Here is a 24792-nt window from a genome sequence, read left to right on the forward strand (position 1 = left end):
GGGGGGGGGGGGGGGGGGGGGGGGGGGGGGGGGGGGGGGGGGGGGGGGGGGGGGGGGGGGGGGGGGGGGGGGGGGGGGGGGGGGGGGGGGGGGGGGGGCGCCAGGGACCGGAGGTTCGGGAGACAGTTCCAAGTGCGCACGGGGGTGGGTGTGAGGTAGGGACCGGAGAACCAGGATGGCAGAGCGGGGGTTACCGCTGAGCAACCCTCAGTCCTGGCGGAAGGACACCTGCTCTGGGTCTTCACTCTCTCCCTGCCCCTCCCCCCGCCCTCCAGGAGACTTTGCCTACAACATGGATCAGGACAATGCGCGTGTCGGCGACAAGTTCATGCGGCTCATCGAACCTGTGGCCGCCAGCCTGCCGTACATGACATGCCCTGGGAATCATGAAGAGCGCTAGTGAGGGCCCAGGGCTTCGGGTGGGCGGGGCCGATCGGTGGAAGCAGATGCGTCCTTCGTAGGGTCTCACTTTAGTCCCTCATGCTGCGGCAGCTGCTCTGTGGCAGCGAGAGAGGAGATGGGCTAGACTGGGAGCCAGACCAAACGGGGGTGGGATCGGAGAACCTGGACCCTCTTCCCACTCTTTGACTTCCTTTTTTCCAGCAACTTCTCTCACTACAAGGCTCGCTTCAGCATGCCAGGCAACAACCAAGGCCTGTGGTACAGGTAATCTGGGGGGGCCTAGGGGACTGGCTTTTCTCCCCCTTAGACCCCGTGGGGGAGACCCCGCCTTTGACCCGTGCCCTTTGACCCCTCCAGCTGGGATCTGGGCCCCGCGCACATCATCTCCTTCTCCACCGAGGTGTATTTCTTCCTCAATTATGGCCGCCACCTGGTAGAGAGACAGTTCCACTGGCTGGAGAGTGACCTGCAGGTAACCTGGCTGGAGGTCCCCTCTAATCCGCTGGCCAGCCGCCCTCCGCTCCCCTGTCCCTGCTTCTCACTCTGGGCCCTGCTCTCTAGAAAGCCAATAAGAACCGGGCAGCCCGGCCGTGGATCATCACCATGGGCCACCGGCCCATGTACTGTTCCAATGCTGATTTAGATGACTGTACCTGGCATGAGAGCAAGGTGAGGACCCCTCCCTGGGGCGGGGTGCCGAGAGCCACGTGGGGGCTGGCCCGAGTCACCACTCCCCTCCTTGGTCATCCCGCCCAGGTTCGCAAAGGCCTCCTCGGCAAGTTGTATGGGTTGGAAGACCTTTTCTACAAATACGGTGAGTGACCTGGGGGGACTTCCAGCCCCCTCATCCCTCCAGGATCAAGGGGCTTGACCCCCGCTTTTTCTGTCTCAGGGGTCGACCTGCAGCTGTGGGCTCACGAGCACTCGTACGAACGGCTGTGGCCCATTTACAACTACCAGGTGGGGCTCAGGGAGGGCCGAGGGCCCATGCGGCTGGTGTCAGTGGACCCCTGGACGCCCCAGGGCGTGGCGCGGTGTGACATGCCCCTCCCCCTCGCTCCCTCCTCCAGGTATTTAATGGCAGCCGAGAGATGCCGTACACCAACCCTCGAGGCCCCGTCCACATCATCACCGGATCTGCTGTGAGCAGGGCGGGAAGGGGGTGCCTTCGGCTTCTTGTGTCATGATTTTGATTGCCTCTTGCACCAGCCTGGGTTCCCTGTGCTTTATACACTCACTGTCACCAACTCTCAACCCTAGAGCTTAGGTAGCCCAGCAGCATGCCCATTGAACAGATGTGGAAACAGAGGCGAGGCACTCAAATGCTTGTTCGGCAGTGGGTTCCATAAGCAGCAGGGGTTGCCCAGGTTACCGACGGACCCAGAGGCAGAGTCTTATCATCCTTGCAGCTGAACTCCAGACTGCTCCCCTCCCACTGAACCTTCCACCTTCCACTAGCGACGCTTTCTGTTCCGGGACCTGCACCCTCTGTAGTTCTTGTGTCTCCTTAGTCTTGTCCGACCGGTGACGGTTCCTCAGTCTTTTGCTGTCTTCCATCCTTCATGTTTTGGAAGACTCCTGGCCAGTTGTGTTGCAGAATGGCCCTTTGGTCTGGGTGTGTCTGATGCTGAGGCTCGGGCCGTGCATTTTGGGCAAGACAGTCCCAGAAGAAGTGACGGTGTGACCAGGGATGATGAGCCGCCCTCCTGTCTCACCCCTGGAGGTGTTTCTCCGCATCACCTGGCAAAGGAGGTGTCTCCTGGGCCCCAGGAGTTATTAGAGCTCCTAATTAATAAGTATCTTCAGGGAGATGCGTCGCGGCCATGCAAATATCCCATCTGTCCTCAAGTTTTCCCGCACCGAGTTTGGAATCCCTTGGTGGGTCTGGCCTGCGTGAATTATTGCTGTGGTGTTCTAATGCGGAGCTTCTAGTTCCCTCATTCCTCCTAGATTTATTCACCAGAAGCCTCCCGTGAGGAAAAGTTGTCCCTTCGGTTCCGTTTATGTAGTTAGTTATTGATTTATGCCAGTCTGGACTCATGGGTAATTATTTTATCCTGCGGGCGATAATCGGATATGACTGCTATTTCCTTACGGCTCAGCCCGCTCCTGCGTTGGGCACTGGGAACTCTTCCGGTCAGGGCCGGGGGTTTTGACGTGCCCCTGTCGTTTTGTGAGCACTGTCTTATCTTTTTGGCCCTCCAAGGTGCTCCAGGATCATCTTGTGTTTTCCTTCCCTTCCCCTCTCCGCCTTGGAATCACTCACTTCTGCGAGGAGAGAGGGCTGGTTTTTTAAGCCGGTTCTTACAGATTTAGTAAGATCAACATGAGAACCACTTGTGACAAAAATGCAGAGTGCAGAAAGCCGGAGGCGAACACCAGCCCTCCACACCCCTTCGTAGTCCTGCTCTCCGTTGTTCTGGCTCTTGCACGGCATTTTAGAATGGAGTCATTGTCTTGGTAGAGATGTGGTACAACTTGGACCATGCTTCATACCCTAGGGGTTCTCAGCTTTGGTGTGCATACCATGGGGAAGTTTTAAGACTCCGGAGTCTGGGCCCCATTCCAGAACAAGGACCAGGATCTTTGAGAAAGGGGCCCTGGCATTGGCCCAGTGTTGGCCGCCCCCTGGAGCAGGAAATAGACTGTGATCAGCACCAGAAGACTCCCTGTATCCCTATGTGATCATGTTCTAGACTTTAATCAGCAGAGATTAGTTTCTTCTTTGACTTAAAATTTTGAAATCGTCTCAGATTTCCAGGAAAGTCGCGAAAAATACAGACTTTCCATATCCCCTTTAGCCAACATTTCCCACATGTTAACATTTAGCTGTTTTTGTTTTAATCTCTATTTTATGTTATTATTTGTTGTAGTTGTTGTTCTATTATTAATATTAATTATTATATAGAATTACTACTAATATGACTCCTAGGGAGATCATTTGGGACTCTGCCAATATCTGGCTAGTCCTCAAACTTTCACCATTAGTTTCACCATCTACTGATGATTCTTGCTTCCATTTGTTATTACAATGACGGCTGCTTCCATTCGGTATTGCACTGATGGCTGCTTCCATTCGGTATTGCACTGATGGCTGCTTCCATTCGGTAGTACAATGATGGCTGCTTCCCTTTGTTATTACACTGATGGCTGCTTCCCTTTGGTATCACAGTGTTGGCTGCTTTCCTTTGTTATTACAGTAATGGTGGGCCCTCACAGTCTCTGCTCAGGTTGCCTGACATTCTGCTGCTTGTAGAGGATGAGTATGCTCTCTCCTTCAGGCGTTGGTGATTTAAAAAGCTTTCTTGGGGAGTGTTGAGACCCGCCATTTTTGTCTGTTCTTCCAATTGCGTTTTCCCTTTTATTATACATCTCGGCCACCTTTCTGCAGGGCCCGCTTGTGATGGCTATGCTATCATTTATTTAACAGACCCCACTGATGGGCATTTGGATGCCTTCCAGCTTAGGGCTTTTACAGAAAATGCTGCAGTGGGCAGTCTTGTCCAGCCGTGCACTTTTCTGGAAGTCAGAGACCCAGGGCACAGGAAGCCTGGCTGGGTCAAAACCCTCAATTCTGAGTATGAGTGAGGTCAAGTCTTAACAGATTTTGTCTTCCTTGGGGGCAGCAGGGTCCTGGCCCGGGAGGTTGTGTCTGCTCCTTGCCGGTCCCCCACCCTCCCCAGCCCTGGGTCTCAACACTTCTGTCTGGCAGGGCTGTGAGGAGCGGCTGACCCCCTTCTCCCTCTTCCCGCGGCCCTGGAGCGCCTTGCGCGTGCGAGAGTACGGGTACACACGGCTGCACATCCTCAACGGGACCCACGTCCACATCCAGCAAGTGTCAGATGACCAGGTCAGTGAGCCGTGGTCCAAACACCTGCCCGAGTCGTCGGGCCTGGTGTGTTCTGGAGCCGAGTGTTTAAAAACATGGACTTCAGGGGCACCTGGGTGGCTCAATTAAGCGGCCCAATTACCCTCAGGTCATGATCTCCCGGGTTTGTGAGTTCCAGCCTGTGTCGGGCTCTGTGCTGACAGCTCAGAGCCTGGAACCTGCTTCAAATTCTGTGCCTCCCTCTCTCTCTGCCCTTCCCTTGCTCACACTCTGTTTCTCTCTCTCAAAAAAATAAACATTAAAAAATGAAAAAAAAAACAAACAAAAATCACGGACTCCAGAGCTGGAAATCCTGAGTTCAAATCCTGATTCTGGTATTTACCAGATGGATGACCTCAGGCAACTTATTTTAACTATCTGAGCCACAATTTTCCCATCTGTTAAAGGGGATGATAATAGTTGAATGACTTATTATATAGATGTGCTGAGAGCAGTTTCCCAAACATGGTAAATTCCATAGGTATTTATCAACAGGAGGAAGGGGCTGAAAAAGGTGGGTGATGGGTGCAGGTAGAGGGAAACCAATATGGCATGAGGGTGGCAGAAATGGCTTAAGGTTAGATGGACCCAGATAATCATGGTTCACCATTCTTTATTTTTGCCTCTGTAATTTTATTTTATTTTATTATTAAAAAATTTTTTCACATTTATTTATTTTTGAAAGACAGAGAGAGACATAGCACAAATGGGGGAGGGGCAGAGAAGAGAGGGAGACACAGAATCCGAAACAGCCTCCAGGCTCTGAGCCATCAGCACAGAGCCCGACGCGGGGCTCGAATCCATGGACTGTGAGATCATGACCTGAGCCGAAGTCGGACGCTTAACCGACTGAGCCACCCAGGCACCCCCATTCCCAATGTAATTTTAAAATAATATTAATGATTTTCCTGATTTATTGAGCACGTAGTGTATGTATATCAGATGCTGGGCTAGACACTTTCCATCTGATAATACTTGAATCATGAGAGCAGTCACATGGGGTGAATTTTCTTTCCATTTTTCAGATGAGATAACTGAGGCTCAGAGATGGGAAATAATTTTCCAAGGATCACACAGCTGGAGGGTTGCAGAGCTGGGATATGACTTCAAAGACCATGTTCTTTTCTTTTTTTTTCCCTTCTTTTTCTTTTTTTCTTCTCCCTCCTCCCTCAACCATGTTCTTTTTGTCATAAGTAACTTCCATTTATTGAGCGGCATGAGCTCCAGGGGTAGGCTTATGCGTTATCCCATTTGGTTCTCCCCGGTGTGTAGAATGTGGAAGTTAGGCTCAGAGTTGGATAACGTGCTTACGGTCACGCAGAGAGCCGTTGCACTGGGATATAAGTGAGGTCTGTGCTTATAATAATCTCCGACACCTCTACAGTCCTTGCCGTGCTCTGGGCCCCTTTTTATTTATTTATTTATTTATTTATTTATTTATTTTTACGTCTTTGTTTTTGAGAGACAGAGACTGAGCAAGCAGGGCAGGGGCAGAGAGACAGGGAGACAGAATCTGAAGCAGGCTCCAGGCTCCGAGCCGTCAGCACAGAGCCCGACGCAGGGCTCGAATCCAGGGACTGTGAGATCAGGACCTGAGCCGAAGTCACACGCTTAATCTACTGAACCATGGGCCCCCTTTTAAAAATATCCTTTGGGGCCCCCTGGGTGGCTCAGTTGGCTGGGCATTGGACTCTTGGTTTCGGCCTAGCTCATGATCTCATGGTTCACGGGTCCCAGGTCGGGCTCTGCGCTGGCAGAGTGGATCCTGCTTCGGAGTCTCTCTCTCTCTCCCTCTCTCTCTGCCCACTCCCACATGTGCACATGCCCTCTCCCTCAAAATAAATAAACGTTAAAATATAAAAAATAAAAATGGGCACCAAAAAAAGCAATAAAAATAAGAACTAAATTTAAAAAGCCCTCTACAATCATCTCATGTAATGCCTACAAGACCTGTGATGTCGGTGCCATCACTATCATCCCTGCTTTTCAGATAAGGAAAACCGAGGCTCAGAGAGGTCTAGCAATTTGCCCAATCTCACACAGCCCGTGGAAGGTAGAGGTGGAATTTGAATCCAGGTCTCTGGCCCTGGAGTCCTGGCTTCCGGCTCTCACTACCGCCTTTGTTTTTGTCCCTGGCAGGATGGGAAGATTGTGGATGACGTCTGGGTGGTGAGACCCCTGCTTGGCCGGATGCTGTACCTCTAGCCACAAGGGCAGCTCTTGTCAGGAGCCCCGGGGCCTCGCTGCCTTGGCTAGTGTGACCAGACGCGGCCCAGGCCCAGGCGGAGAGTCAGGGCTGGCCGTGACTCCCAGCCCTTCTGAGGCCCCCCGTGCGGTGGCCGCAGGCCTGAGGGAGCCGGCGCTGCTCTCCCCTCCTGGAGAGGTGGGGTGCCCTCCAGCTGCGAGGGGAGGACAGGTGTACAGGGACAGAGTGCAGCGGGGCGGGGGCTGGGCGGCCCCCCTCTCCTGCATAGCACTGACGGGGTGGGGCACCCGTGGGGCCTCTGGAATAAAGAGGCTCATCGCTGTGACTCTGCAGTTCCACTGGGGATGCCCCCCAGGCCGTCTCCCTGCCCTCCCGCGTGGGCGAGGGCCTTCACGGGCCCCAGGTCAGCAGGGTGGGAGCGGGCGTCATGACACCACTCTCCAGCAGGTGGCGTCGGCGACTCTCCTGGGCCTGCCTTCCGTGCTCCTGCTGCCCAAAGAGGGTCATCCAGTGTTGCTTTGTGCGTCAGTTTCCCAGCCCAGCCCAGCCCTGATTTATCCTGGAGGGGAGAAGTGTTAACACTCCTGCCTCCAAGCTAGTGGTGCTTACACAGACCTGCCTGTTCTCCTCCCCTTTCCCCTTCCTTTCCTCCTCCCCCTCTCACTTTCCCCTCCACCGTGATTTCCTGGGCATCTAACATGTGCCAGGCCCTGTTCTCAGTCCTGTGGGACCCGTGTGAGCATGACCGAGATCTCTGCCTTCATGGGGCTGATGCTCTAACCAGGGGTCGGAGAGCAGACGCACTAAATACGAAAAACTAGAAAGCAGGGTAACGATGATAAGTGCTCCCCCAAAGCAGGGGAGGGCCTTGAGGGGGGACAACTGCAATTTTCACAAGGATAATCAGGGAGACCTCACCAAGAGGGTGACATTTGACATGAAGGAGTCTGAGGGAGTGGCCACGGGGGGCAGAGTGTTCTGGGCAGAGGAACAGCCAGTGCAAAGGTCCTGAGGCAGAAACGTGGCTGCCTCCGCCGGAGTGTCAGTGTGGAGGCTGGGGACAGCTGGGGCCTAGTGACTGAGGGGGAGAGAGGGGCAGCGGGGAGACAGGGAAAGATCATGTGGGGCCTTGTGGGACCCCACTTTGACCCTTATCCTTTGTCACAGGAGGGCTCAGAGCTAGTGACAGACATATCTGACTCCAGGAGCCCTTAGGCCAAGCTAGGCTCTAGCCCCAGGGCGGCCCATGGGTCCCCAGCTCTGCAGGCTGACCTCACATTATAGCTTTCTCGAACTTACTCCCCCAGCCGCCCGCACTGTGCCCAAGGGACACGGCCTGTCTGCAGTTTCCTGAATTACACGAAGCTCTTTCTCACCATTCGAGTGCCCTCTCCCCGCTCCTAGACCCTCTTTTTATGCTGAGTGGTGGCCCCGCACACCCCCATCCCAGCCCCGCCCAGCCCAACCCCAGGCTGGCACCTTCTGGCGGGGCGGTCTGTCTTCCCCACTAGATGGTCAGTCCCAGGAGGGTGGTGTCCAGGGCTCACCCCTGCATAGCCCAGCACGTGGTAGGTACTTAATGAATATTTGTTGCCTTAATAAAGGCCACTGCATGCCAGGCTCCGGCTGGGCGATGCCAGGGACACGCCGGGGACAGCAATGATTCTGCCCCAGCCAGGCCCCGTAGGAGTTCATGGGCGAGCAGAGAAACCCAGTTACTCAACGCGGGTGACAAGCCACGAGGGAATGCCACAGAGGGATGCGCCCAGCTTGTGAAGTCGCCACTGGGGAGTCAGTGACTACACGCTGTAGCCAAAGGCCGAGCTGGTGCCCACGAGGGCCTGGCACGTTCGGTCCCAGGCCTGGGGGAGGCTATGAATGGGCCTGGGCGGTGGGGCCCACAGACAGCAAAGGCCCAGGCACTGGGGCGAGACAGAAACTGGGTTTGAATCTCAGCTGTGCCCCATCCTGTGGGATGTGGAGTCGCCGGCCCACTCTGAACCTTTGTTTTATCGTCTGTCACAAAAGAATGATCACGTGGTATGGGGTTGCGTTAGGATTAAATGAGACTGAAAGCCTTGGTGTTGTGTTGTCCTTGACTCTTCTTTTTCTTGCTTTGTTGATTTTTTTTTAAAGCTTATGTATTTATTTTGAGAGAGAGAAAGAGAGCACAAGCAGGTGAGGGGCAGAGAGAAGAAAAGAGAATCTGAAGCAGGCTTCACACCATCAGCGCAGAGGCCGATGCGGGGCTCGAACTCACCAACCCTGAGATCATGACCTGAGCAGAGATCAAGAGTCGGATGTTAACCGACTCAGCCCCCAGGCGCCCCTGTCATGTCCCACACTTAATTAGCTAGCAAACTCTGTGCACTTGGTCTTCAAAGTCTATCTAGAATGTGTCCCCTTCTCCCGTCTCCAAGGCGCCCCCACCCTGGTCCTGTCCACCTGTGCCTTGCCTCTGACCTGGTGTCCCCTCTGCTCCCATGCCTGCCCCCCATAGTCTGCTCTCCGCATGCAGGCCAAAGGGACCCGTGGGCACCTGTGTCAGATCAGGTCCCTCCTCGGCCTGAGCTCTCCCGCGGCTGCATGTCACTTGGCCTAAAAGCCCGCATCCTCCCTATTTCCCAGCCCACCTGATCTGCCCCGTCACCTCCCGGTCCTCCTCTCCCGTCACTTGTCCCTGCTCTCTCTGCTCCTGCCACACTGGCCTCAACCGTATCACATCACCCTCCTCTGTCTGCGCTGGCTGTTCCGTCAGCCTGGGACACGACCCCCTGGGTGACTGTCTGACTCTCCCCCCCCCTCAATTCTTTGCAGTGGGGCCTTCCCTGACCACCTTAAAACAGCACCCCGGGGGCGCCTGGGTAGCGCCCTGGGTCAGGCATCTGACTCTTGATCTCGGCTCAGGTCATGATCTCACGGTTCATGAGTTCGAGCCCAGCGTCGGGCTCTGTGCTGACGGCTCAGAGCCTGGAGCCTGCTTCGGATTCTGTGTCTCCCTCTCTCTGCTTCTCTCTCTCTCTCAAAAATAAGTAAACATTAAAAAAAAATTAGGGGTGCCTGGGTGGCTCAGTCGGTTGAGCGTCCGACTTTGGCTCAGGTCATGATCTCGTAGTCCGTGGGTTTGAGCCCCACATCAGGTTCTGTGCTGACAGCTCAGAGCCTGGAACCTGTTTCAGAGTCTGTGTCTCCCTCTCTCTCTGCTGCTCCCGCACTCATGCTCTGTCTCTATCTCAAAAATAAATAAACTGTAAAAAAAAATTTTTTTAAAGCATTGGGATAGCAAAGGGTGTTGTCGATATGGTGCCCAGGAAAGGCCTCTCTGAGGAGGTGACATTTGAGCCAGAGGAAAGGGAGCTAGCCAAAGCAAACACCTATTACAGTGATACAGGTAGAGAAACCAGCAGGTGCAAAGGCCCTGAGGCAGGACTGAGGCTGTGTGTTTAGAAACAGCCATGAGGCCAAGGTGACTGGTGTGGAGTGAGCAGGATTGCCAGATAAAATACAGAATGCCCAATTATTATATTCTTTCAGGATGCCAAAGTAAATTTGGATTTCAGAAATGATAAATAAATGTGTAGTCTACATCTGTCCCCAATATTGGATGGGGACATGCTTTTATTAAAAAAATGACTTGAGGTTTATCTGAAATTCAATACTGAGTGGGCATCCTGTTTTTGTATTGGCTACATTTTTATTGTAACCATAGGAATCAGCAGGAGAGGTTGTGGAGAGAAGGACATAAAAAGGACAAAAAAGTTCCTCCCTGTTTGTCCCGCACACAGGCCTGAAGAGACAGGACACTCAGTTCTAAAAAACATTTTTAAGTGTTTATTTATTCTTGAGAGAGAGAGAGAGACAGAGAGACAGAGAGAGACAGAGAAAGAGAGACAGAGACAGAATGCAAATTGGGGTCAGGTGGAGAGAGAGAGACACAGAATCCAAAGCAGCTGCAGGCTCTGAGCCGTCAGCACAGAGCCCAGCTTGGACCTTGAACTCACAAACGGTGAGATCATGACCTGAGCCGAAGTTGGACACCTAACCGACTCGAGCCACCCAGGCGCCCCTCTGTTACATGACGCCCCTACTGCCAGGGCAGAGACCCCTCCTCTCAGTCCTCCGCCCTATTTTCCTTTAGGGGAGAAAGTAACATACTCATTGTTTAAAAAAAAAAATTCCCGGGCGCCTGGCTGGCCCAGTCTGTTAAGCGACCGACTTTGGCTCAGGTCATGATCTCATGGTTTGTGGGTTCGAGCCCTGCATGGGGCTCTGTGCTGACAGCTCAGAGCCTGGAGCCTGCTTGGGATTCTGTGTCTCCCCCTCTCTCTCTGCCCCTTCCCCTGTTCACGCTCTCTCTTTCTTCAAAATAAATAAATAAAATCTTTTTAAAAAATTTAAAACCATGCAAAAAAGAATAAAGTTAGAACCAGAAACTTCCAGGCTGTCCCATCCCCAACAGCTTTTGCTAACCTTGTAACATTTCCCCTCATAACCCCTGAGTTTTTAAAAATGAAAATAGTATCATATGATATGGGTGGGTCAGTAACTTGTTTTTCTTTCCTGTATAAATTAACATTGGCATGGTATTATCTCTTGGTTTGCTTTTTTTTTCATTTTTAAAAATAAACTTCAGTTTTTGGTACAGTTTTGGATTTACAGAAAAATTGCAAAGACAGCACAGAGTTCCCATAAACTCCACACCCAGTTTTCCGTTATTATTAAAATCTTACCTAAGTCTGGTACATTTATTACAACTAATGAACCAATATTGATACAGCATTATTAACTAAAACCAATACATGATTCTACTGCATTAAAAATAACTCTTAGAGCACCTGGGCGCTCGGTCAGTTGAGTGTCCGACCTCGTCTCAGGTCATGATCTCGTGGTCTGTGAGTTCGAGCCCCGCGTTGGGCTCTGTGCTGACAGCTCAGAGCCTGGAGCCTGCTTCCGATTCTGTGTCTCCTTCTCTCTCTGCCCCTCCTCCACTCGCGCTTTCTCTCTCAAAAATAAACAAATAAAAAATTTATTACATAAATAAGTAAATATAGATAAATAAACATAAAAAAAATAAAGTGTACAACTTGAGGAGTTTTGACCGATGTGTATTCCCACGACACCACCACCTCAGTCAAGACCCGGAACATTCCCACGCTCTCCCTCCTGTCCCTTTGCCGTGGATCCTTCCTGGTGTTTCCCAGCTTCAGGCAACAACTGATCTGCCCCCTGTCACGACAGACGGGCTCCACGTTTTCCAGAATGCTGGGAATGGATCCATAAGAGACGCTTCTCTCGCTCAGCCTCACACATTTGCAGTTCATCGTGAGGCCCTGCTTATGGACGATTCTTTCCTTTTTATGCCGAGTAGCGTCCCTGGAATGGATACACAGCAACCTATTTATCTGTTCACTAGTTGATGGACATTTTGGGTTGTTTACAGTTTCTGGTGATGAAGAAAACAAACACTGTGGGGGCGCCTGGGTGGCTCAGTCGGTTAAGCCTCCGGCTTCGGCTCAGGTCAGATCTCACGATCGTGGGTTCGAGCCCCGTGTTGGGCTCTGTGCTGACCGCTAGCTCAGAGCCTGGAGCCTGCTTCCGGTTGTGTCTCCTTCTCTCTCTGCCCCTCCCCCTCTCATGCTCTGTCTCTCTCTATCAAAAATAAATAAAACATTAAGAAAAAAGAAAACAAACACTGTGAAAAAAAAAAAACTCCACCAAAAGCCCCCAAGCACCCTGAACCTTTCCGTACAGGCCATTGTGGGAACGTCTGTTTTCATTTCTCTGGAGTAAATACCCAGAGTGGGATCGCTGGGTCCTGGGTCTTCCGCATTTATGGCCGGAGGGTTGTGTTCTGTGACACGTTCCGAGCTCCTCTTGTCACCTTATTTTAGAGTATGATTTGTTCAGGTGTTTATTACTTATCTCTCAAGCATTTATTCTCTGAGAAAGAAGAGAAACGGCTGGAAGCCTAAACCCTGAAGCCAGGCTGCCATGTGGCTTTGGAGAAGTTACTTAACCTCTCTGTTCCTCTGTTTGCCCATTTGGAGAATGGGAATAACGGGAGTGCATAGGGAGGTTGTAGGGATTAAAGGAGGTAGTTTGTGTAAGGTGCTTGGCCCGGGGCCTGCAGAATAGAAAATCTTAAATACACGTTGGGGATGTAGGATCAAATATGCTTGACAGACGGGTGCAATCGACAAACATATTTATTGAGTGAATTTGAGCAGTCTTTAAGAGCACTGGCTTCGAAGTCAGACTTCCTGGTTGAAATTCCAGCAAAGCTGCTTACAAGTGGTGGGACTTTGTTCCGTCTCTCACCCTCCTCCCATGCCTCAGTTTTCCCATCTGTTAAATGGGGCTAAGGATCCCATCTGACAGAGAAGTGGTGAGGATTGGATAGGATCATGCAGGTAAAGTGTTTAGAGAGTCAAGGGTAGCAAGAAGCGAGAAACTGGACGCTACCTGAATATGCAATAATAGGGAAATTGTGAAGCTTGGTATGATTTGTTAGTAATCAATGAAACAATAGTGATTAGGGGCACCTGGCTGGCTCAGTCAGTGGAGTGTGCAACTCTTGATTTGGGGTTGTGGGTTTGAGCCCCACATTAGGTATAGAGATTACTTAAAAATAAAATGTTAAAAAGGAGAGCACCTGGGTGGCTCAGTCAGTTAAGCTTCCTACTTCGGCTCAGGTCATGATCTTGCGGTTTGTGAGTTCAAGCCCCATGTCAAGCTCTGTGCTGACAGCTCAGAGCCTCGAGCCCGCTTCAGATTCTGTGTCTCCCTCGCTCTCTGCCCCTCCCCCTGCTTGTACTCTGTCTTTCTCTCTGTCTTTCAAAAGTAAATAAAACATTAAAAAAATTAAAAGATAATAAAATGCTTTAAAAATCAAATACAATGGTGATTAAAACAAATCTTACTAAAATAACACTAAGGAGGTGTACAGTTGACTCTTGAACAATGTAGGGGTTAGGGGCGCCCATCCCTGCACAGTCAAAAATCTAAGTATAACTCTTGACTCCCCCAAAACTTAACTACCAATAGCCTTATGTTGACTGGAAGTCTTCTTACCCATAACATAAACAGTTAATTCACACATTTTGCATGTTATGTATATCACATACTACGTTCTTGCAATAAAGTAAGCTGGAGAAAAGAAAACGTAATTAAGAAAATCATAGAGCTGCCACAGTGGCTTAGTTGGATAAGCATCCCACTTCGGCTCAGGTCATGATCTCACGGTTCGTGAGTTCGAGCCCCGCATCGGGCTCTGTGCTGACAGCTCAGAGCTCGGAGCCTGCTTCAGATTCTGTGTCTCCCTCTCTTTCTGCCCTTTCCCCTCCCCCACTCACTCACACAATCTTTCTCTCCCAAGAATAAATAAATGTTTCTTTAAAAAAGAAAAGCATAGAGTAAAGAAAATACATTTATAGTACTGTATTGCATTTATTTAAAAAATTCTGCTGAAGATGCCCGGGTGGCTCAGTCAATTAACCGTCTGACTCTTGATTTCAGCTCAGGTCATGATCTTTCTGTTTGTGAGATGCAGCCCCACGCTGGGGGCCATGCCGACAGTGCAGAGCCTGCTTGGGATTCTCTTTCCCCCTCTCTCTTTGCCCTTCTCCCCCTCACACATGCTCGCACCTGGATAAAATTTGTTTTGAGAAAGAGAGAGAGCAGGGGAGGAGTAGAGAGAGTGGGGAGAGAGAATCCCAGCAGGCTCTATCCTGTCAGTGCAGAGCCCTGTGTGGGGCTCGATCCCACAAATCATGAGATCATGACTCAATCCGAAATTAAGAGTCAGACATTTAACCGATTGAGTAAGTAGGTGCCCCAGTGAATAAACATTAAAAAAAAAATCTGCTTATTAGTGAGTTGCCTGCCTGGGTGCAGCTGTTTTTTAAGCATCTAACTCTTGATCTCAGCTCAGGTCATGATCTCACAGTTTTCTTTCCTTCTTTTTTTTAAAAATTTTTTTTTTTTGAGAGAGACACACACACACACACACACACACACAGCAAGAGCAGGGGAGGGTCAGAGAGGAAGACACAGAATTGGAAGCAGGCTCCAGGCTCTGAGCTGTCAGCACAGAGCCCGACCCCATGAACTGTGAGATCATGACCTGAGCCGAAGCCGGATGCTCAACCGACTGAGCCACCCAGGCGCCCCATGATCTCACAGTTTTTGAGTTGGAGACTGTCATCGGGCTCTGTGCTGACAGTGCTTGGGATTCTGTCTCTCCTTCTCTCTGCCCCTCCCCGCTTGTGCACACACGCTCTATCAAAATAAATACATAAACTTAAAAATTTTTTTTTAAATATGCCTGACAATGGATCAATACAGTTCAAATCTGTTGTTCAGGGTCACCTATATATTCACATATATACCTTTCTCTGTGTCTTTTTTTCCCCTTTAAGAACAATTTCAAGAAGAAGAATTGTTGTATCAGAGTTGACAGCATTATTAAGTCTCTTGATGGATAATCTCAAAAGCCTGCCCCAGATCATAGTCCTATAAGTGGGGCAGGAGAGGGGCTGTTGTCTTGTATTCTTATCAGCATTAATTATAATATAAAAATTTTTTCTTGAGAGATCAAAAAAACAGATCTGTTTAAGAGTTTATAACCATTTCACTATTTTCTTATTTGCCAATTCCATCTTTTTCTTATTCATTGTCCGTGTTTTACATTTTTGTTCATGTCTTTCACCTGTTTTTATGTTGTATGTTCATCTTTCTTACTGATTTGAAAATGCTCTTTACATATGAAGGACAGAAAGCTCTGCCTGCCATCTATCTATAGCCACTTACCTTTTCCCTTGACGTACTGAAATGTATTATTTGTATGGGGCCAAATCCTCCTCACCTGTTTCGATCCTTTGGCGGGGGTCACCTCCTCACCTCCTCCTGGAGGTACTCCAGGAAGCCTTCCTTAGGAAGCTGATTTTCTCTCTCAGAGCCCTGAAGAAGGAGGGCCTAATTGCCCACCCTGAGGAAGCTCATTCTGCGGGGAGAGGGTTGGTCTGGCAGAGATCCCCAGCTAAGTTCCAAGGGGGCTTCTAGAGCTAATGCCCTGCCTTAAAGAGGCAAAGGCTACACCTGACCTTCCTCCCATCACTCCGGCCTGCATCAAGTGCTGTCATCTTCGTTAGTAGGCTTGCTTTTTAAAAAATGGAGACCCCATGAACCATACAGATTTCAAAAGAGCACAAAAACAAGAATGTTTAATGCTGGCGAAGCTACTTTAAAGCGCACACTCCTCTGAACGCGGGTGGGAGTGTGAATTGGATCCTTGGAGCACAACTTGGCAATGTCCTTTCCAGGCCGAGGGGAGGCAGCAGAGGGCAGTGAGCGAGAGCCTTGCCAGGGAGTCCAAGGTTGGGGATGAGCCCAGGCTCTGTCCCATCTGCTTGTGCGACTTGGAGCAAATAAAGTTCCTTCTCTAAGGCTTGGGTTTCCTCTGCGAAGCACAAGCACAAATAATCATAGCCCCTGTTGTTAAAATTACACAGCTTAGCTCCAAGCATGGCAACTGTTACTATTATTAAATCTTAAAGTTGTACATTTCCTTTGACCCAGCAGTTCCATTTGTGGGAATTCGTTCAAAGGAAATAATTAGAGATGTGCACAAATATTTAACTATTTGGGGAGGGGTATTATTTATAACAGCAAAATATTTATCACAGCGTAGATGTTCAACAAGAGTGAGTGTTTAAACAAATCAGAGTTCATTGACAGGATGACTTCTGCAGCCATTAAAACCAATGCTTTTGAAGAAAATGACAGGGAAAGAGACTGGTGATATTTCCGCTCTTGTTTTTAAAAACATAAAATTCTTTATAAACGTATGCCTCTGATTCTGTTAAAAAACAGAAGAGGTAGGTAAATGTACAGAAAAAAATGACTCATGCAATCATCCATTCATTGCCTTCACAGACATTAATTAAATGCCTACTATGTGCTAGACACTGTGCTGGGGTGGGGCGGGGAGGGGGGCAGGATGCACTTGGCATTTAAGAGTATCTCTGAGGGTATGGATTTAGGAATCGCTCAACCATCGTTTAATAAATGTTTATTGAGCATCTACATGCCAATAGGGCAAGGGTACTGAGCATGCACAGCGAAGAAAACAGACAAAAATCCATGCCCTCCTCCAACCTCCTCTCTTGGAGTAGAGGGAACTACCAAGAAACCATAACTACAATTAGCTAATCATCTGGTTTGTTAGAAGGTGATTAGAGCAGGAAAATAAGAAAGAAAAAGGGCAAAGTGCAGGGGTTAGTAGCATGAAAGAAGGTTGTTTGCTGGTTTAGTTAGGGAGGGAAAGAATAAGATCACTGATAAGGTGATACTGCAGTAAATCCCTGAAGGAGGCAAGAGAGGGAGCCCTGGAGTACTGAGGGAAGTCTAATCTGGACAGGAAGAAACAGCCAATGCAAAGACATTGAGGAGGGAGAGCACCTGATTATTTTTCTGGAAGAGCCAGTGAATGAAATCACAGGAGAGGTTGTCTGGGTTTAGCTTAAGGATTTTGTAGTTTTCTGGTATTTTCCTTTTTTTTTTTTTTTTTGACAAAGTGTTCACTTTTTAAAAACTTATTAAAAAGAGTAAGATCAAATAGTGTCTTGATTCCAGGTCAAGTTCCTGAATTCAGACAGACTGTCGTTCAAAACTCATTATCTACATCCTGTAATCCTGAGGCAGCTAGTTCACCACTTTGAGCCTCAGTTTCTTTATCTGTGAATTGGGTATGAACGATAAAATAGGGTTTTAGTGAGTGTTTCGCGGAACGACGCAAGTAAAGCATTTGGTAGGGTGTCTGGCACATAATAAGTGCGAAATAACTGTTTCTGGCCACTATGACTCATTACCGCTTCCCACCCACCAACAGCTTTCGGTGTAAGTTGGGTCTGTTACAATAGAATAATCAATTCCCCTTTAAGAACTCGATCCGGCGGAAAGCCAGCTTCCCGCACCCTTTCCAAATTTTCCAATCCCGGCCAGGCATTTTGGATCCGAAGGCCTCTGATTGGACAATCTGCACCAATCAGAGGCTGGAGCGGGCTCTGCCAGCGGCCCAGCTCCACCCCTGAGTGGGCCCTGCCCCCTGCCCGGTCAGTACCGTTGCCATGGGGACATGTGGGCGGCGAGGGGGGAAAGCCCCGGATGTTCGTTGGGGATTTAACATGGCGGCGGCAGTGGCCGCGGTGGCGGCGGCGCAAGAGAGTTGAGGGCCGTGTGAGGGATCGGAATTTCGAGTCGAGCAGCTAGGCCGCGAGCGACTGCAGCGCCGAGCCGGTAGGATAAACCGTCTGGCCAGGGGATTGGGGTGGGCCTGGCGACGGCGGTGGGAGACCGTTTGCGCAAGTAGGGGGCGGGGCCGCTGGGGTCAGAGTTCACTCGAGGAGGGAAGGGTCGCGTCCGAGGGGTCGGGGGTCAATACTACTGGGGACGGTGGTGTGGGGGAGGTCAGAGGTCAAACTCGCGAGGGGGGCGTGGCTAAGGAGAGCGCAAAGTTCGAAATTTAGAGTGGAGTGCGTTCGAGGGGGGGCCCGGGGCGTGTGTCAAAAAATGGGGGTCAAAGCCATTCACTTGAAGGGAGGGAGGGTTCGCCTGCCAGGGTCAGAGATCGCAGCCCCGGGGGTTGGTGGTTCGCCGGTTTATGGCAGCGGCCCGCGGAGCAGATGCTTGCGATTTAGGTTGGGGGGCATCTTTTTAAGAGATCAAATGTGGAACGGGGCCAAAGGGGGGTGAAGGTCAGAATCTGACAGATGATGTTACCCGAGGGTCAAAATTTAAAGCCCTAGCGGGGTGCATTGCCGGGGAGGACGGGAGGAATGTCCCAGAGAGAGGTCAGGGATGTCCTGGTGGAGTGAAAGAGAACCCCCACCCACAAATAATGAAAATAACAAGCACAAATCACTATGTGCCAGGTTCTTGAATTGCTTTATGTAGCTTAATCCTCCCTACAGTCTTAGAAGGTTGGCACTATTATTAAAAGCCCAAGTGATTTGCCCAGGATTATCTAATGAATAAGTTGTGGAGTTGGGATTCAAACTCTGCAGTTCTGTTTCTGGGTGCAGGATGGGACTCTGCCGCCTCTCGAACATCATTTTGTCTAACATTTAATGACGGCTAACGCTGTGCTGAGTGCTGCTTCATTATCCCACAGTCTTGTGACGTGGGTACCGGATAGACCCACTTTGCAGACAGGAACACTGAGGCTCCGATAGCTTCTGCCGAGTAACGCAGGCTGATCCCACGCTGGGTCTGACTGATTCCAGAGCTCCTGCTCCTAGTCCTCACTTTGTAGATTGTTGAAGATCTGTTCCTGGAAGCGGGGGGCCGGGCAAAGCCGAGCCACTCCCTGGACTGGAATGGATTGTCTCTGGGCGTCTTGGAAGGGCGGGATCTGGAGTGGGTGTTCGGGGGTGGCCCAGAGTCCAAGCGAGCCTGATGGGCTTCTGCCTGGAGAGCGTGGCCGTGAGTGGGACCCTATACCAAGCTGAGTGTTCTCTGTACTGAAAACCCCAGGCTCTCACCTTGGTCCCCAGGCGCCCCCACCTCGTCTCCTCCCCATCCCTCCTGTGTTTGCCTTCAGCTCTGTGGGCATATACCACCCTCCCGGGCTTTGACCTTCCTGTTCCCTCTGCCTGGAATCCTTTCCCCACCCCACCCCCTCACTCCCAGTCCCTCCACCCAGCTCCCAGAGTCCCCCACATTCTGTGTCTCACTCTTGTTTTCTCCCCAGCCCTTTGCTCTGTTCTTACTTGGATTTTCAGGGCATGGTTTCTTCCCTGCCTCCTCCCCAGAATGTGGGCTCCCCCACAGCAGGAGTGTCTCCCGTGTTCCTGCCCTGAACACCCACCTGAAGCACTGCCTGGTGGCGGAGCTTGCCCGGCTCTTGGTGATGGACCGGTGGGCACGGCTGGGTGCTGGGACCACGACGGTGGACGGGACAGAGACACAGAACCCCTGTCCCCCAAGGCTCTCGGGATCCCTTTGTGGGAGCAGCCGGGAAGCAGCCCCCCCGCCAGTGATACACGGCTCCATCCGTACCCCTGGGGGGCCCTGCCCTGGGCCTGGAGCCGTATTGGGGACTTACTGGGGACTGATTCAGAGCGCGGGCACCCGAGCAGGGATGCCCATTTCGCACGCGGCTCCGGCGCTCCCAGGTTGTGACTCTGGGCAAGTTGCTTAACTTTCTGGGCCTCAGTTTCTTCGCCTGCAAGATGGGAATAGTGGTAGCTGCCACCTCCTGGGATTGCCATGAGGATGCCAGCTGCAGGCGCTCAGCCCAGGACCCACGGAAGGTGCTGTGTTACCCGCCTCCTGGCTTTCTCGGCCAGCCGCCCCAGCCCTTTCGGGACGGGGTCACTGGGTGGGCACGCTGCCAGGCAATCCCATGAGGTCAGCCCAGCCTCCTGCCCTCGCGCTTCCAGCTTGCTCAGCATGCCCGGCTCGGCACAGATGAGGAGGGACAGGGCTGCGTTACTGGGGACCCGAGTTCGGGTCCCTGCCCTCTCACCGGCTGTGGGCCCTTAGGCAAGGGATTTCTTATGTGCCAGTCTTGTTCCTGATGATTTTAGACTAGCAAAGAAAGTAACGCTTTCAGCATAACAGAACACCCCGCCTCCACCATCGGGCAGGCAGCCTCCACCATCAGCACGGGCAGGGAGCACACGGTGTGGACTGAGTTACATGCCCCGTCCCCTCCCATCCTCCCTGCCCCTGCACTTCAGCGCTTCTCTGCGGCTCTTCCTACTTCTACTACCTTTGAGAGTGTTCAAGAACAATAAAGTAATAATAGAGCAATAGAGTCGCCGCACACTGGAGTCACCGGCAGTGCTTTCAAACGTGCCAGCACCCAGGCCGGCCAGGGTCTGGGGTGGGGCTGGCATCAGTCCGAGGTTCTGGTCGCCCAGCCAGGGCTGACCGCTGCTGTTTTCCAGTGTCACAGATCATGTGAGTGGTATCCCAGTAAACAGCTTTTTCTTTTCTTTTCTCTTTTTTTTACATTTATTTATTATTAAGAGATGGAGAGAGACAGAGCATGAATGGGGGAGGGGCAGAGAGGGAGACACAGAATCTGAAGGCCTCAGGCTTTGATCTGTCCGCACAAAACCCGACGCAGGGCCCGAACCCACAAACCGCGAGATCATGACCTGAGCCGAAGTCAGTCACTCAACTGACTGAGCCACCCAGGTGCCCCAATAGCCTGCTTTTTCTGCTCAGCATTAGAGTCCGCCTGTCGCTCCACGAGGACGTGTGTCACACTGGGATGCGTGGTCTCTGCCATGTTCGTGATGGGGTCACACGGGAGTGTCCTGCTCACCTCGTGGTGGACATGTGGGTGGTTTCCCATCAGGATGGTGACAGTGCTGGTTTGAACTTTCTAGAACGTGCTTCCTATCATGGCCGGCGTCTGTGTCGGGCATGGAACTGCCGGACCTCCCACATTGCTGTCCTAAGCAGTTGTACCTGTCTGCTTTCCACCTGGGCTTGAGGGTTCCCTTCATGCCACGTCCTGCTTTGGACGAGTTCATGGTCCTGCTCAGCCACGAGATGGTGGCTTTATGCACCCCCCTCCCCAGGCTGGCTAGGGACAGTTGGGGAGATGGTTCACTCAGTGGGCTTCGCTGGGGCCACCGAGCCCCCACACCCAGGCTTTTGCCCTGTAGGACATCAGGGACAGTGACCGCAGCTTTGACCCAGCTCTCCTGGGAGTCATCTCTCAGGGCTGACGATGGGGAAGGAAACTGTACTGACTTGATCCTCCTCAGGAACGGGGCAGGGAGGAAGGAGGTGAAGTGTGGAAAGGGATGGACAGAGCCTTGTTACGCTCTTTTTGTGTGTCTGACTACCCGTCCCACTGGCGACCAGCACAGCCCTGGCCCTGCCTGCGTGGATTTTAGCATGTGAAGGAGACGGACCGGTCCCCAGACAATGACAGCCGAAGCCGACGTGTCAGGGCTGGGATGGGGAAACATAAGCAAGCAGCAGCAGCGTCAAGGCTGAGATCCAGGAAGCACCTGGCCCAGCCTGGGGAGTCGGTGAGGGCTTTCTGGAGAAGGAGACATGTGACCGATGAAAAAGAGGGAGCCAGGCCTAGAAAGGAGGTGGAAAGAATAGAGCAGGTAGTGGGTGTGGGAAGTGCAAAGGCCCCGAGGTCCGAATGAGCTTAGATGGTCAAGTTCCACCTCAGAGGCCAGCGTGACCAAGTGGGCACTGAGCTCAGGCGGGTGGGAAAGTTGTGGCAGATACACTGGGGCCGACAGGCTGAGGCCAGAGTGTGGGTTTTGTTCTGTGTCTAACGGGGACTCATTGCAAGGTTTGAAGCCATGTTGAGTTTCTTTCTTTTTTTTTAATTTTTGAAATGTTTATTTAGTTTTGAGAGAGAGACAGAGCATGATAGGGGAGGGGCAGAGAGAGAGGGCGACACAGAATCCGAAGCACGCTCCAGGCTCTGAGCTGTCAGTGCGGAACCCGATGCCGGGCTCGAACCCACAAACCGCAAGATCATGACCTGAGTCAAAGTCAGATGCTTAGCTGACTGAGCCACCCAGGCGCCCCTTGAGTTTCTTTCTTTTTAAAAAAATTGTTTTTAAAAGTTTATTTTGAGAGAGAGAGAGAGAGAGAGAGAGAGAGCGAGCGCACAAGCTGGGTAGGAGCAGAGACAGAGCGAGAGAGAATTCCAAGCAGGCTCTGTGCTGGAACCAAAAAGCCCAACCCGGGGCTCAAACTCATGAACTGTGAGATCATGACCTGAGCCGAGATCAGGAGTATACTTAGCAGACTAAGCCGCCCAGGCGCCCCACCCCGTTTCTCTTTTATCAGGATTGCTCCTTTTGCCATGTGGGGCACAGGTCATGGGGGGCGGGGGCAGGGAGACCGCAGGGAGGCTGCTAAATAGTCCCGGCCCAGGGATGAGGGTGGAGAGGATGAAGGTGGCAGTGAGGGAGGAGGGCTCTGTGTGCTGTCGAAGTTGTGGGGACTTTCCGCATTTGACCTCCACAGCAGCCTACAAGGTAGATTCTGTTATTTTTTTTTTTAATGTTTTATTTATTTTTGATACAGAGAGAGACAGAGCATGAGAGGGAGAGGTTCAGAGAGAGAAGGAGACACAGAATCTGAAGCAGGCTCCAGGCTCTGAGCTAGCTGTCAGCACAGAGCCTGACACGGGGCTCGAACCCACGAACGTGAGATCTGACCTGAGCCGAAGCCGGAGGCTCAACTGACTGAGCCACCCAGGCGCCCCGGTAGATTCTGTTATTATCCCCATTTTGGGGATGAGAAAACTGAGACCCAGAGAGGTACGTGATGGGTCTAAGGTTACACAGCAGGCAAGCGGCAGAGATAGGACTTGAACTCCAGGCCATCAGACTCTAGAGCCACTGCCCTCCACGGATTTGGAAGTGGTTTTGAGGAGACAAGGCCATGTCCTATCCAGTTGGTCCCTCCCCAGGCTCCTCTTTATCAGATGTAAGCTCGTTGGAGATCTGTCCAGCCTGGGCTGTGTGTTTCTGGGCCCCGGGCCCCCCCCCAGGGTCCCCCACAGCCCCTTTGCTTTCTTATCCGTTGCCTCGCTACCCCTCGTCATGCTGGCTCACAGTAGACCAGACTTCCTGGCCAGACGCCGGTCAGGGTGTCCCCAGCAGCTGTTTATCCCATCACCCGAGCCAGGCGGCCACAGATGCTGCCAGCAGGAAGCGGTCTCCTTCCAAGTCATGGCCAGGGAAATGGGACCCTTCCCGCCCGAGCCGCCCTTCCGGGGCTGGGGCTTGTGGTCCGCCAGCTGCCTTGGCCCACAGGAAGGTGTGGGGGGAGCAGGGAGGGCCAGAGGGGAGCGTTCCCAGGTCCCAGGGGAGCCGGCTGCGGCAGATGATTCAGAGGCCACCCCTCACCACAGCCTGTCTCCCGGGGCCCTCTGGTCCTGCCCTGCCGATGCCCAAGTGCTGCTGCCATCCTCAGGGGCAATGACAGCTTCTCTGCTGGGGCCACACAGTGACACGGGTCCCTGCTTTCCCCTGGGAAAGAGCCAGAGCATGCCTGGCCTCACATTTCTCACCTGTTAAATGGGCCGTTGGGAGGGCTGTAGATCATGCCGTAGAGCGCTCAGCACAACGCCTGGCCCACAGTAAGCTTGCGGTGACAGCTTAATAACTCAGCAGCGTTCCCTGTCTCCTCGCGCTTGTCCCCCTGGGGAGCCTCCAGGACGGCTTTCCGAGCCCCCTCACAGCACTCTGCCCAGGGACCCCCAGCAGGCGGTTGGGAACCTCATTTCCCTTTGCCAGCCACTCCGTTTTAAGGCACATTTTTGCTCCATGTGCACGCATTACCCGGTCCCCTAAATAAGAGCTGAAAAACTCCGCCCAGCGCAGAAGGGTATACAGGGACGTGGAGACCCCTGCCAGGCCTGGCCACGGTCCCCTTCCCCAGCGTCGTGTTCGTTCCTGCACACGATCTGCCCCCTCTTGTTTCTGCCCGAATGGAGCCGACTTCCCACGTTCGTTCGGACCCTGGCAGTTCTCCCTCTTCAGACCCCTACGAGGATGTGGGGCCCTTCCCTGCGCTCTCTGTGGCTGGGTGACGGCCCCTGGCGCGCCCGTGCTCCTGCCGATGGCCTTGCAGGCCCTTCCAGGCTTTCCGTCCTCCCAGCAGGGCTTCGCACCCATGTGAGCACTGCTCTGGGGGCTTTTCTGGAGCCGGGCTTGGGGGTCTGAGAGGGGCGCCCTGGTGGCTCTGCCGATAGTGTTCCAGCCTGTCCGAGAGCGCGTGCCCGTTTACCCCGAGCCCCGGTGTCTGCTGGCACCAGGGCTCCCTCCCGTGCCGGCCGAATGGTTACCTGACTTTGACCCTTGCCCGCCAGCTAAGGTGCCCGGACACTCTTAGGGTGCTTCTGATTTTAACGCGAATGAAGTGGAGCGTCTCTGTGTTTGTTGAAAGCCTTCCAGGCTTCCTTTCCTGAGAGCTGTTTGTGGGCCTTTTACTTTCCCTCAGACGGGGAAACCGAGGCACAGGCTGGCCACCCCTCCACAAATAAGTGGCAGATCAAGGACTCGAACCCCAGGACTTCCTGGCTGTTAACTTGTGTGACGCAGTGGCCGTGGAGGCTGTGGGCATGGACCCTGGAGCCAGCTTTGCCCCTGTTAGCTGAGTGAGCCCAGACAGGCCACTGGTGTCCTTATCTGTAAGAGGGCAGTGATAACGGTACCTCGCCAGAGGGTAGTTTGGAGGGTATAGATGCGTACTCATCAGGCAAGTGCACAGTAGGGGCTCCGAGACTCAGCTGCTCGTGTTAATAGGCACAGCCTCCCTC

At 52.3% G+C, this 24792-nt stretch overlaps 2 protein-coding genes across 3 annotated transcripts in view; both read left to right on the plus strand.

The window, feature by feature from the left end:
- ACP7 (acid phosphatase 7, tartrate resistant (putative)) overlaps positions 1-6754 on the plus strand; it is a 14572-nt gene extending 7818 nt beyond the window's left edge. The window contains exons 4-12 of the mRNA XM_029925816.1: positions 276-399; positions 604-666; positions 760-874; positions 964-1071; positions 1159-1216; positions 1295-1362; positions 1473-1544; positions 4115-4252; positions 6410-6754. Coding sequence (XP_029781676.1) covers positions 276-399; positions 604-666; positions 760-874; positions 964-1071; positions 1159-1216; positions 1295-1362; positions 1473-1544; positions 4115-4252; positions 6410-6475 — 812 coding nt within the window. The 3' untranslated portion in view covers positions 6476-6754. The remainder of the gene's footprint in view (positions 1-275; positions 400-603; positions 667-759; positions 875-963; positions 1072-1158; positions 1217-1294; positions 1363-1472; positions 1545-4114; positions 4253-6409) is intronic.
- A 10860-nt stretch (positions 6755-17614) lies between these two features.
- The window catches only part of PAK4 (p21 (RAC1) activated kinase 4), a 43992-nt gene continuing 36814 nt past the window's right edge, over positions 17615-24792 (plus strand). Inside the window, exon 1 of one of the 2 annotated variants that reach the window (XM_029925535.1) lies at positions 17615-17771. The gene's annotated coding sequence lies outside the window, so the exon portion shown is untranslated. The remainder of the gene's footprint in view (positions 17772-24792) is intronic. The other variant, XM_029925537.1, reaches the window with a different exon arrangement.

This window comes from Suricata suricatta, chromosome 16 (assembly GCF_006229205.1).
Source record: "Suricata suricatta isolate VVHF042 chromosome 16, meerkat_22Aug2017_6uvM2_HiC, whole genome shotgun sequence".
Classification (NCBI taxonomy): domain Eukaryota; kingdom Metazoa; phylum Chordata; class Mammalia; order Carnivora; family Herpestidae; genus Suricata; species Suricata suricatta.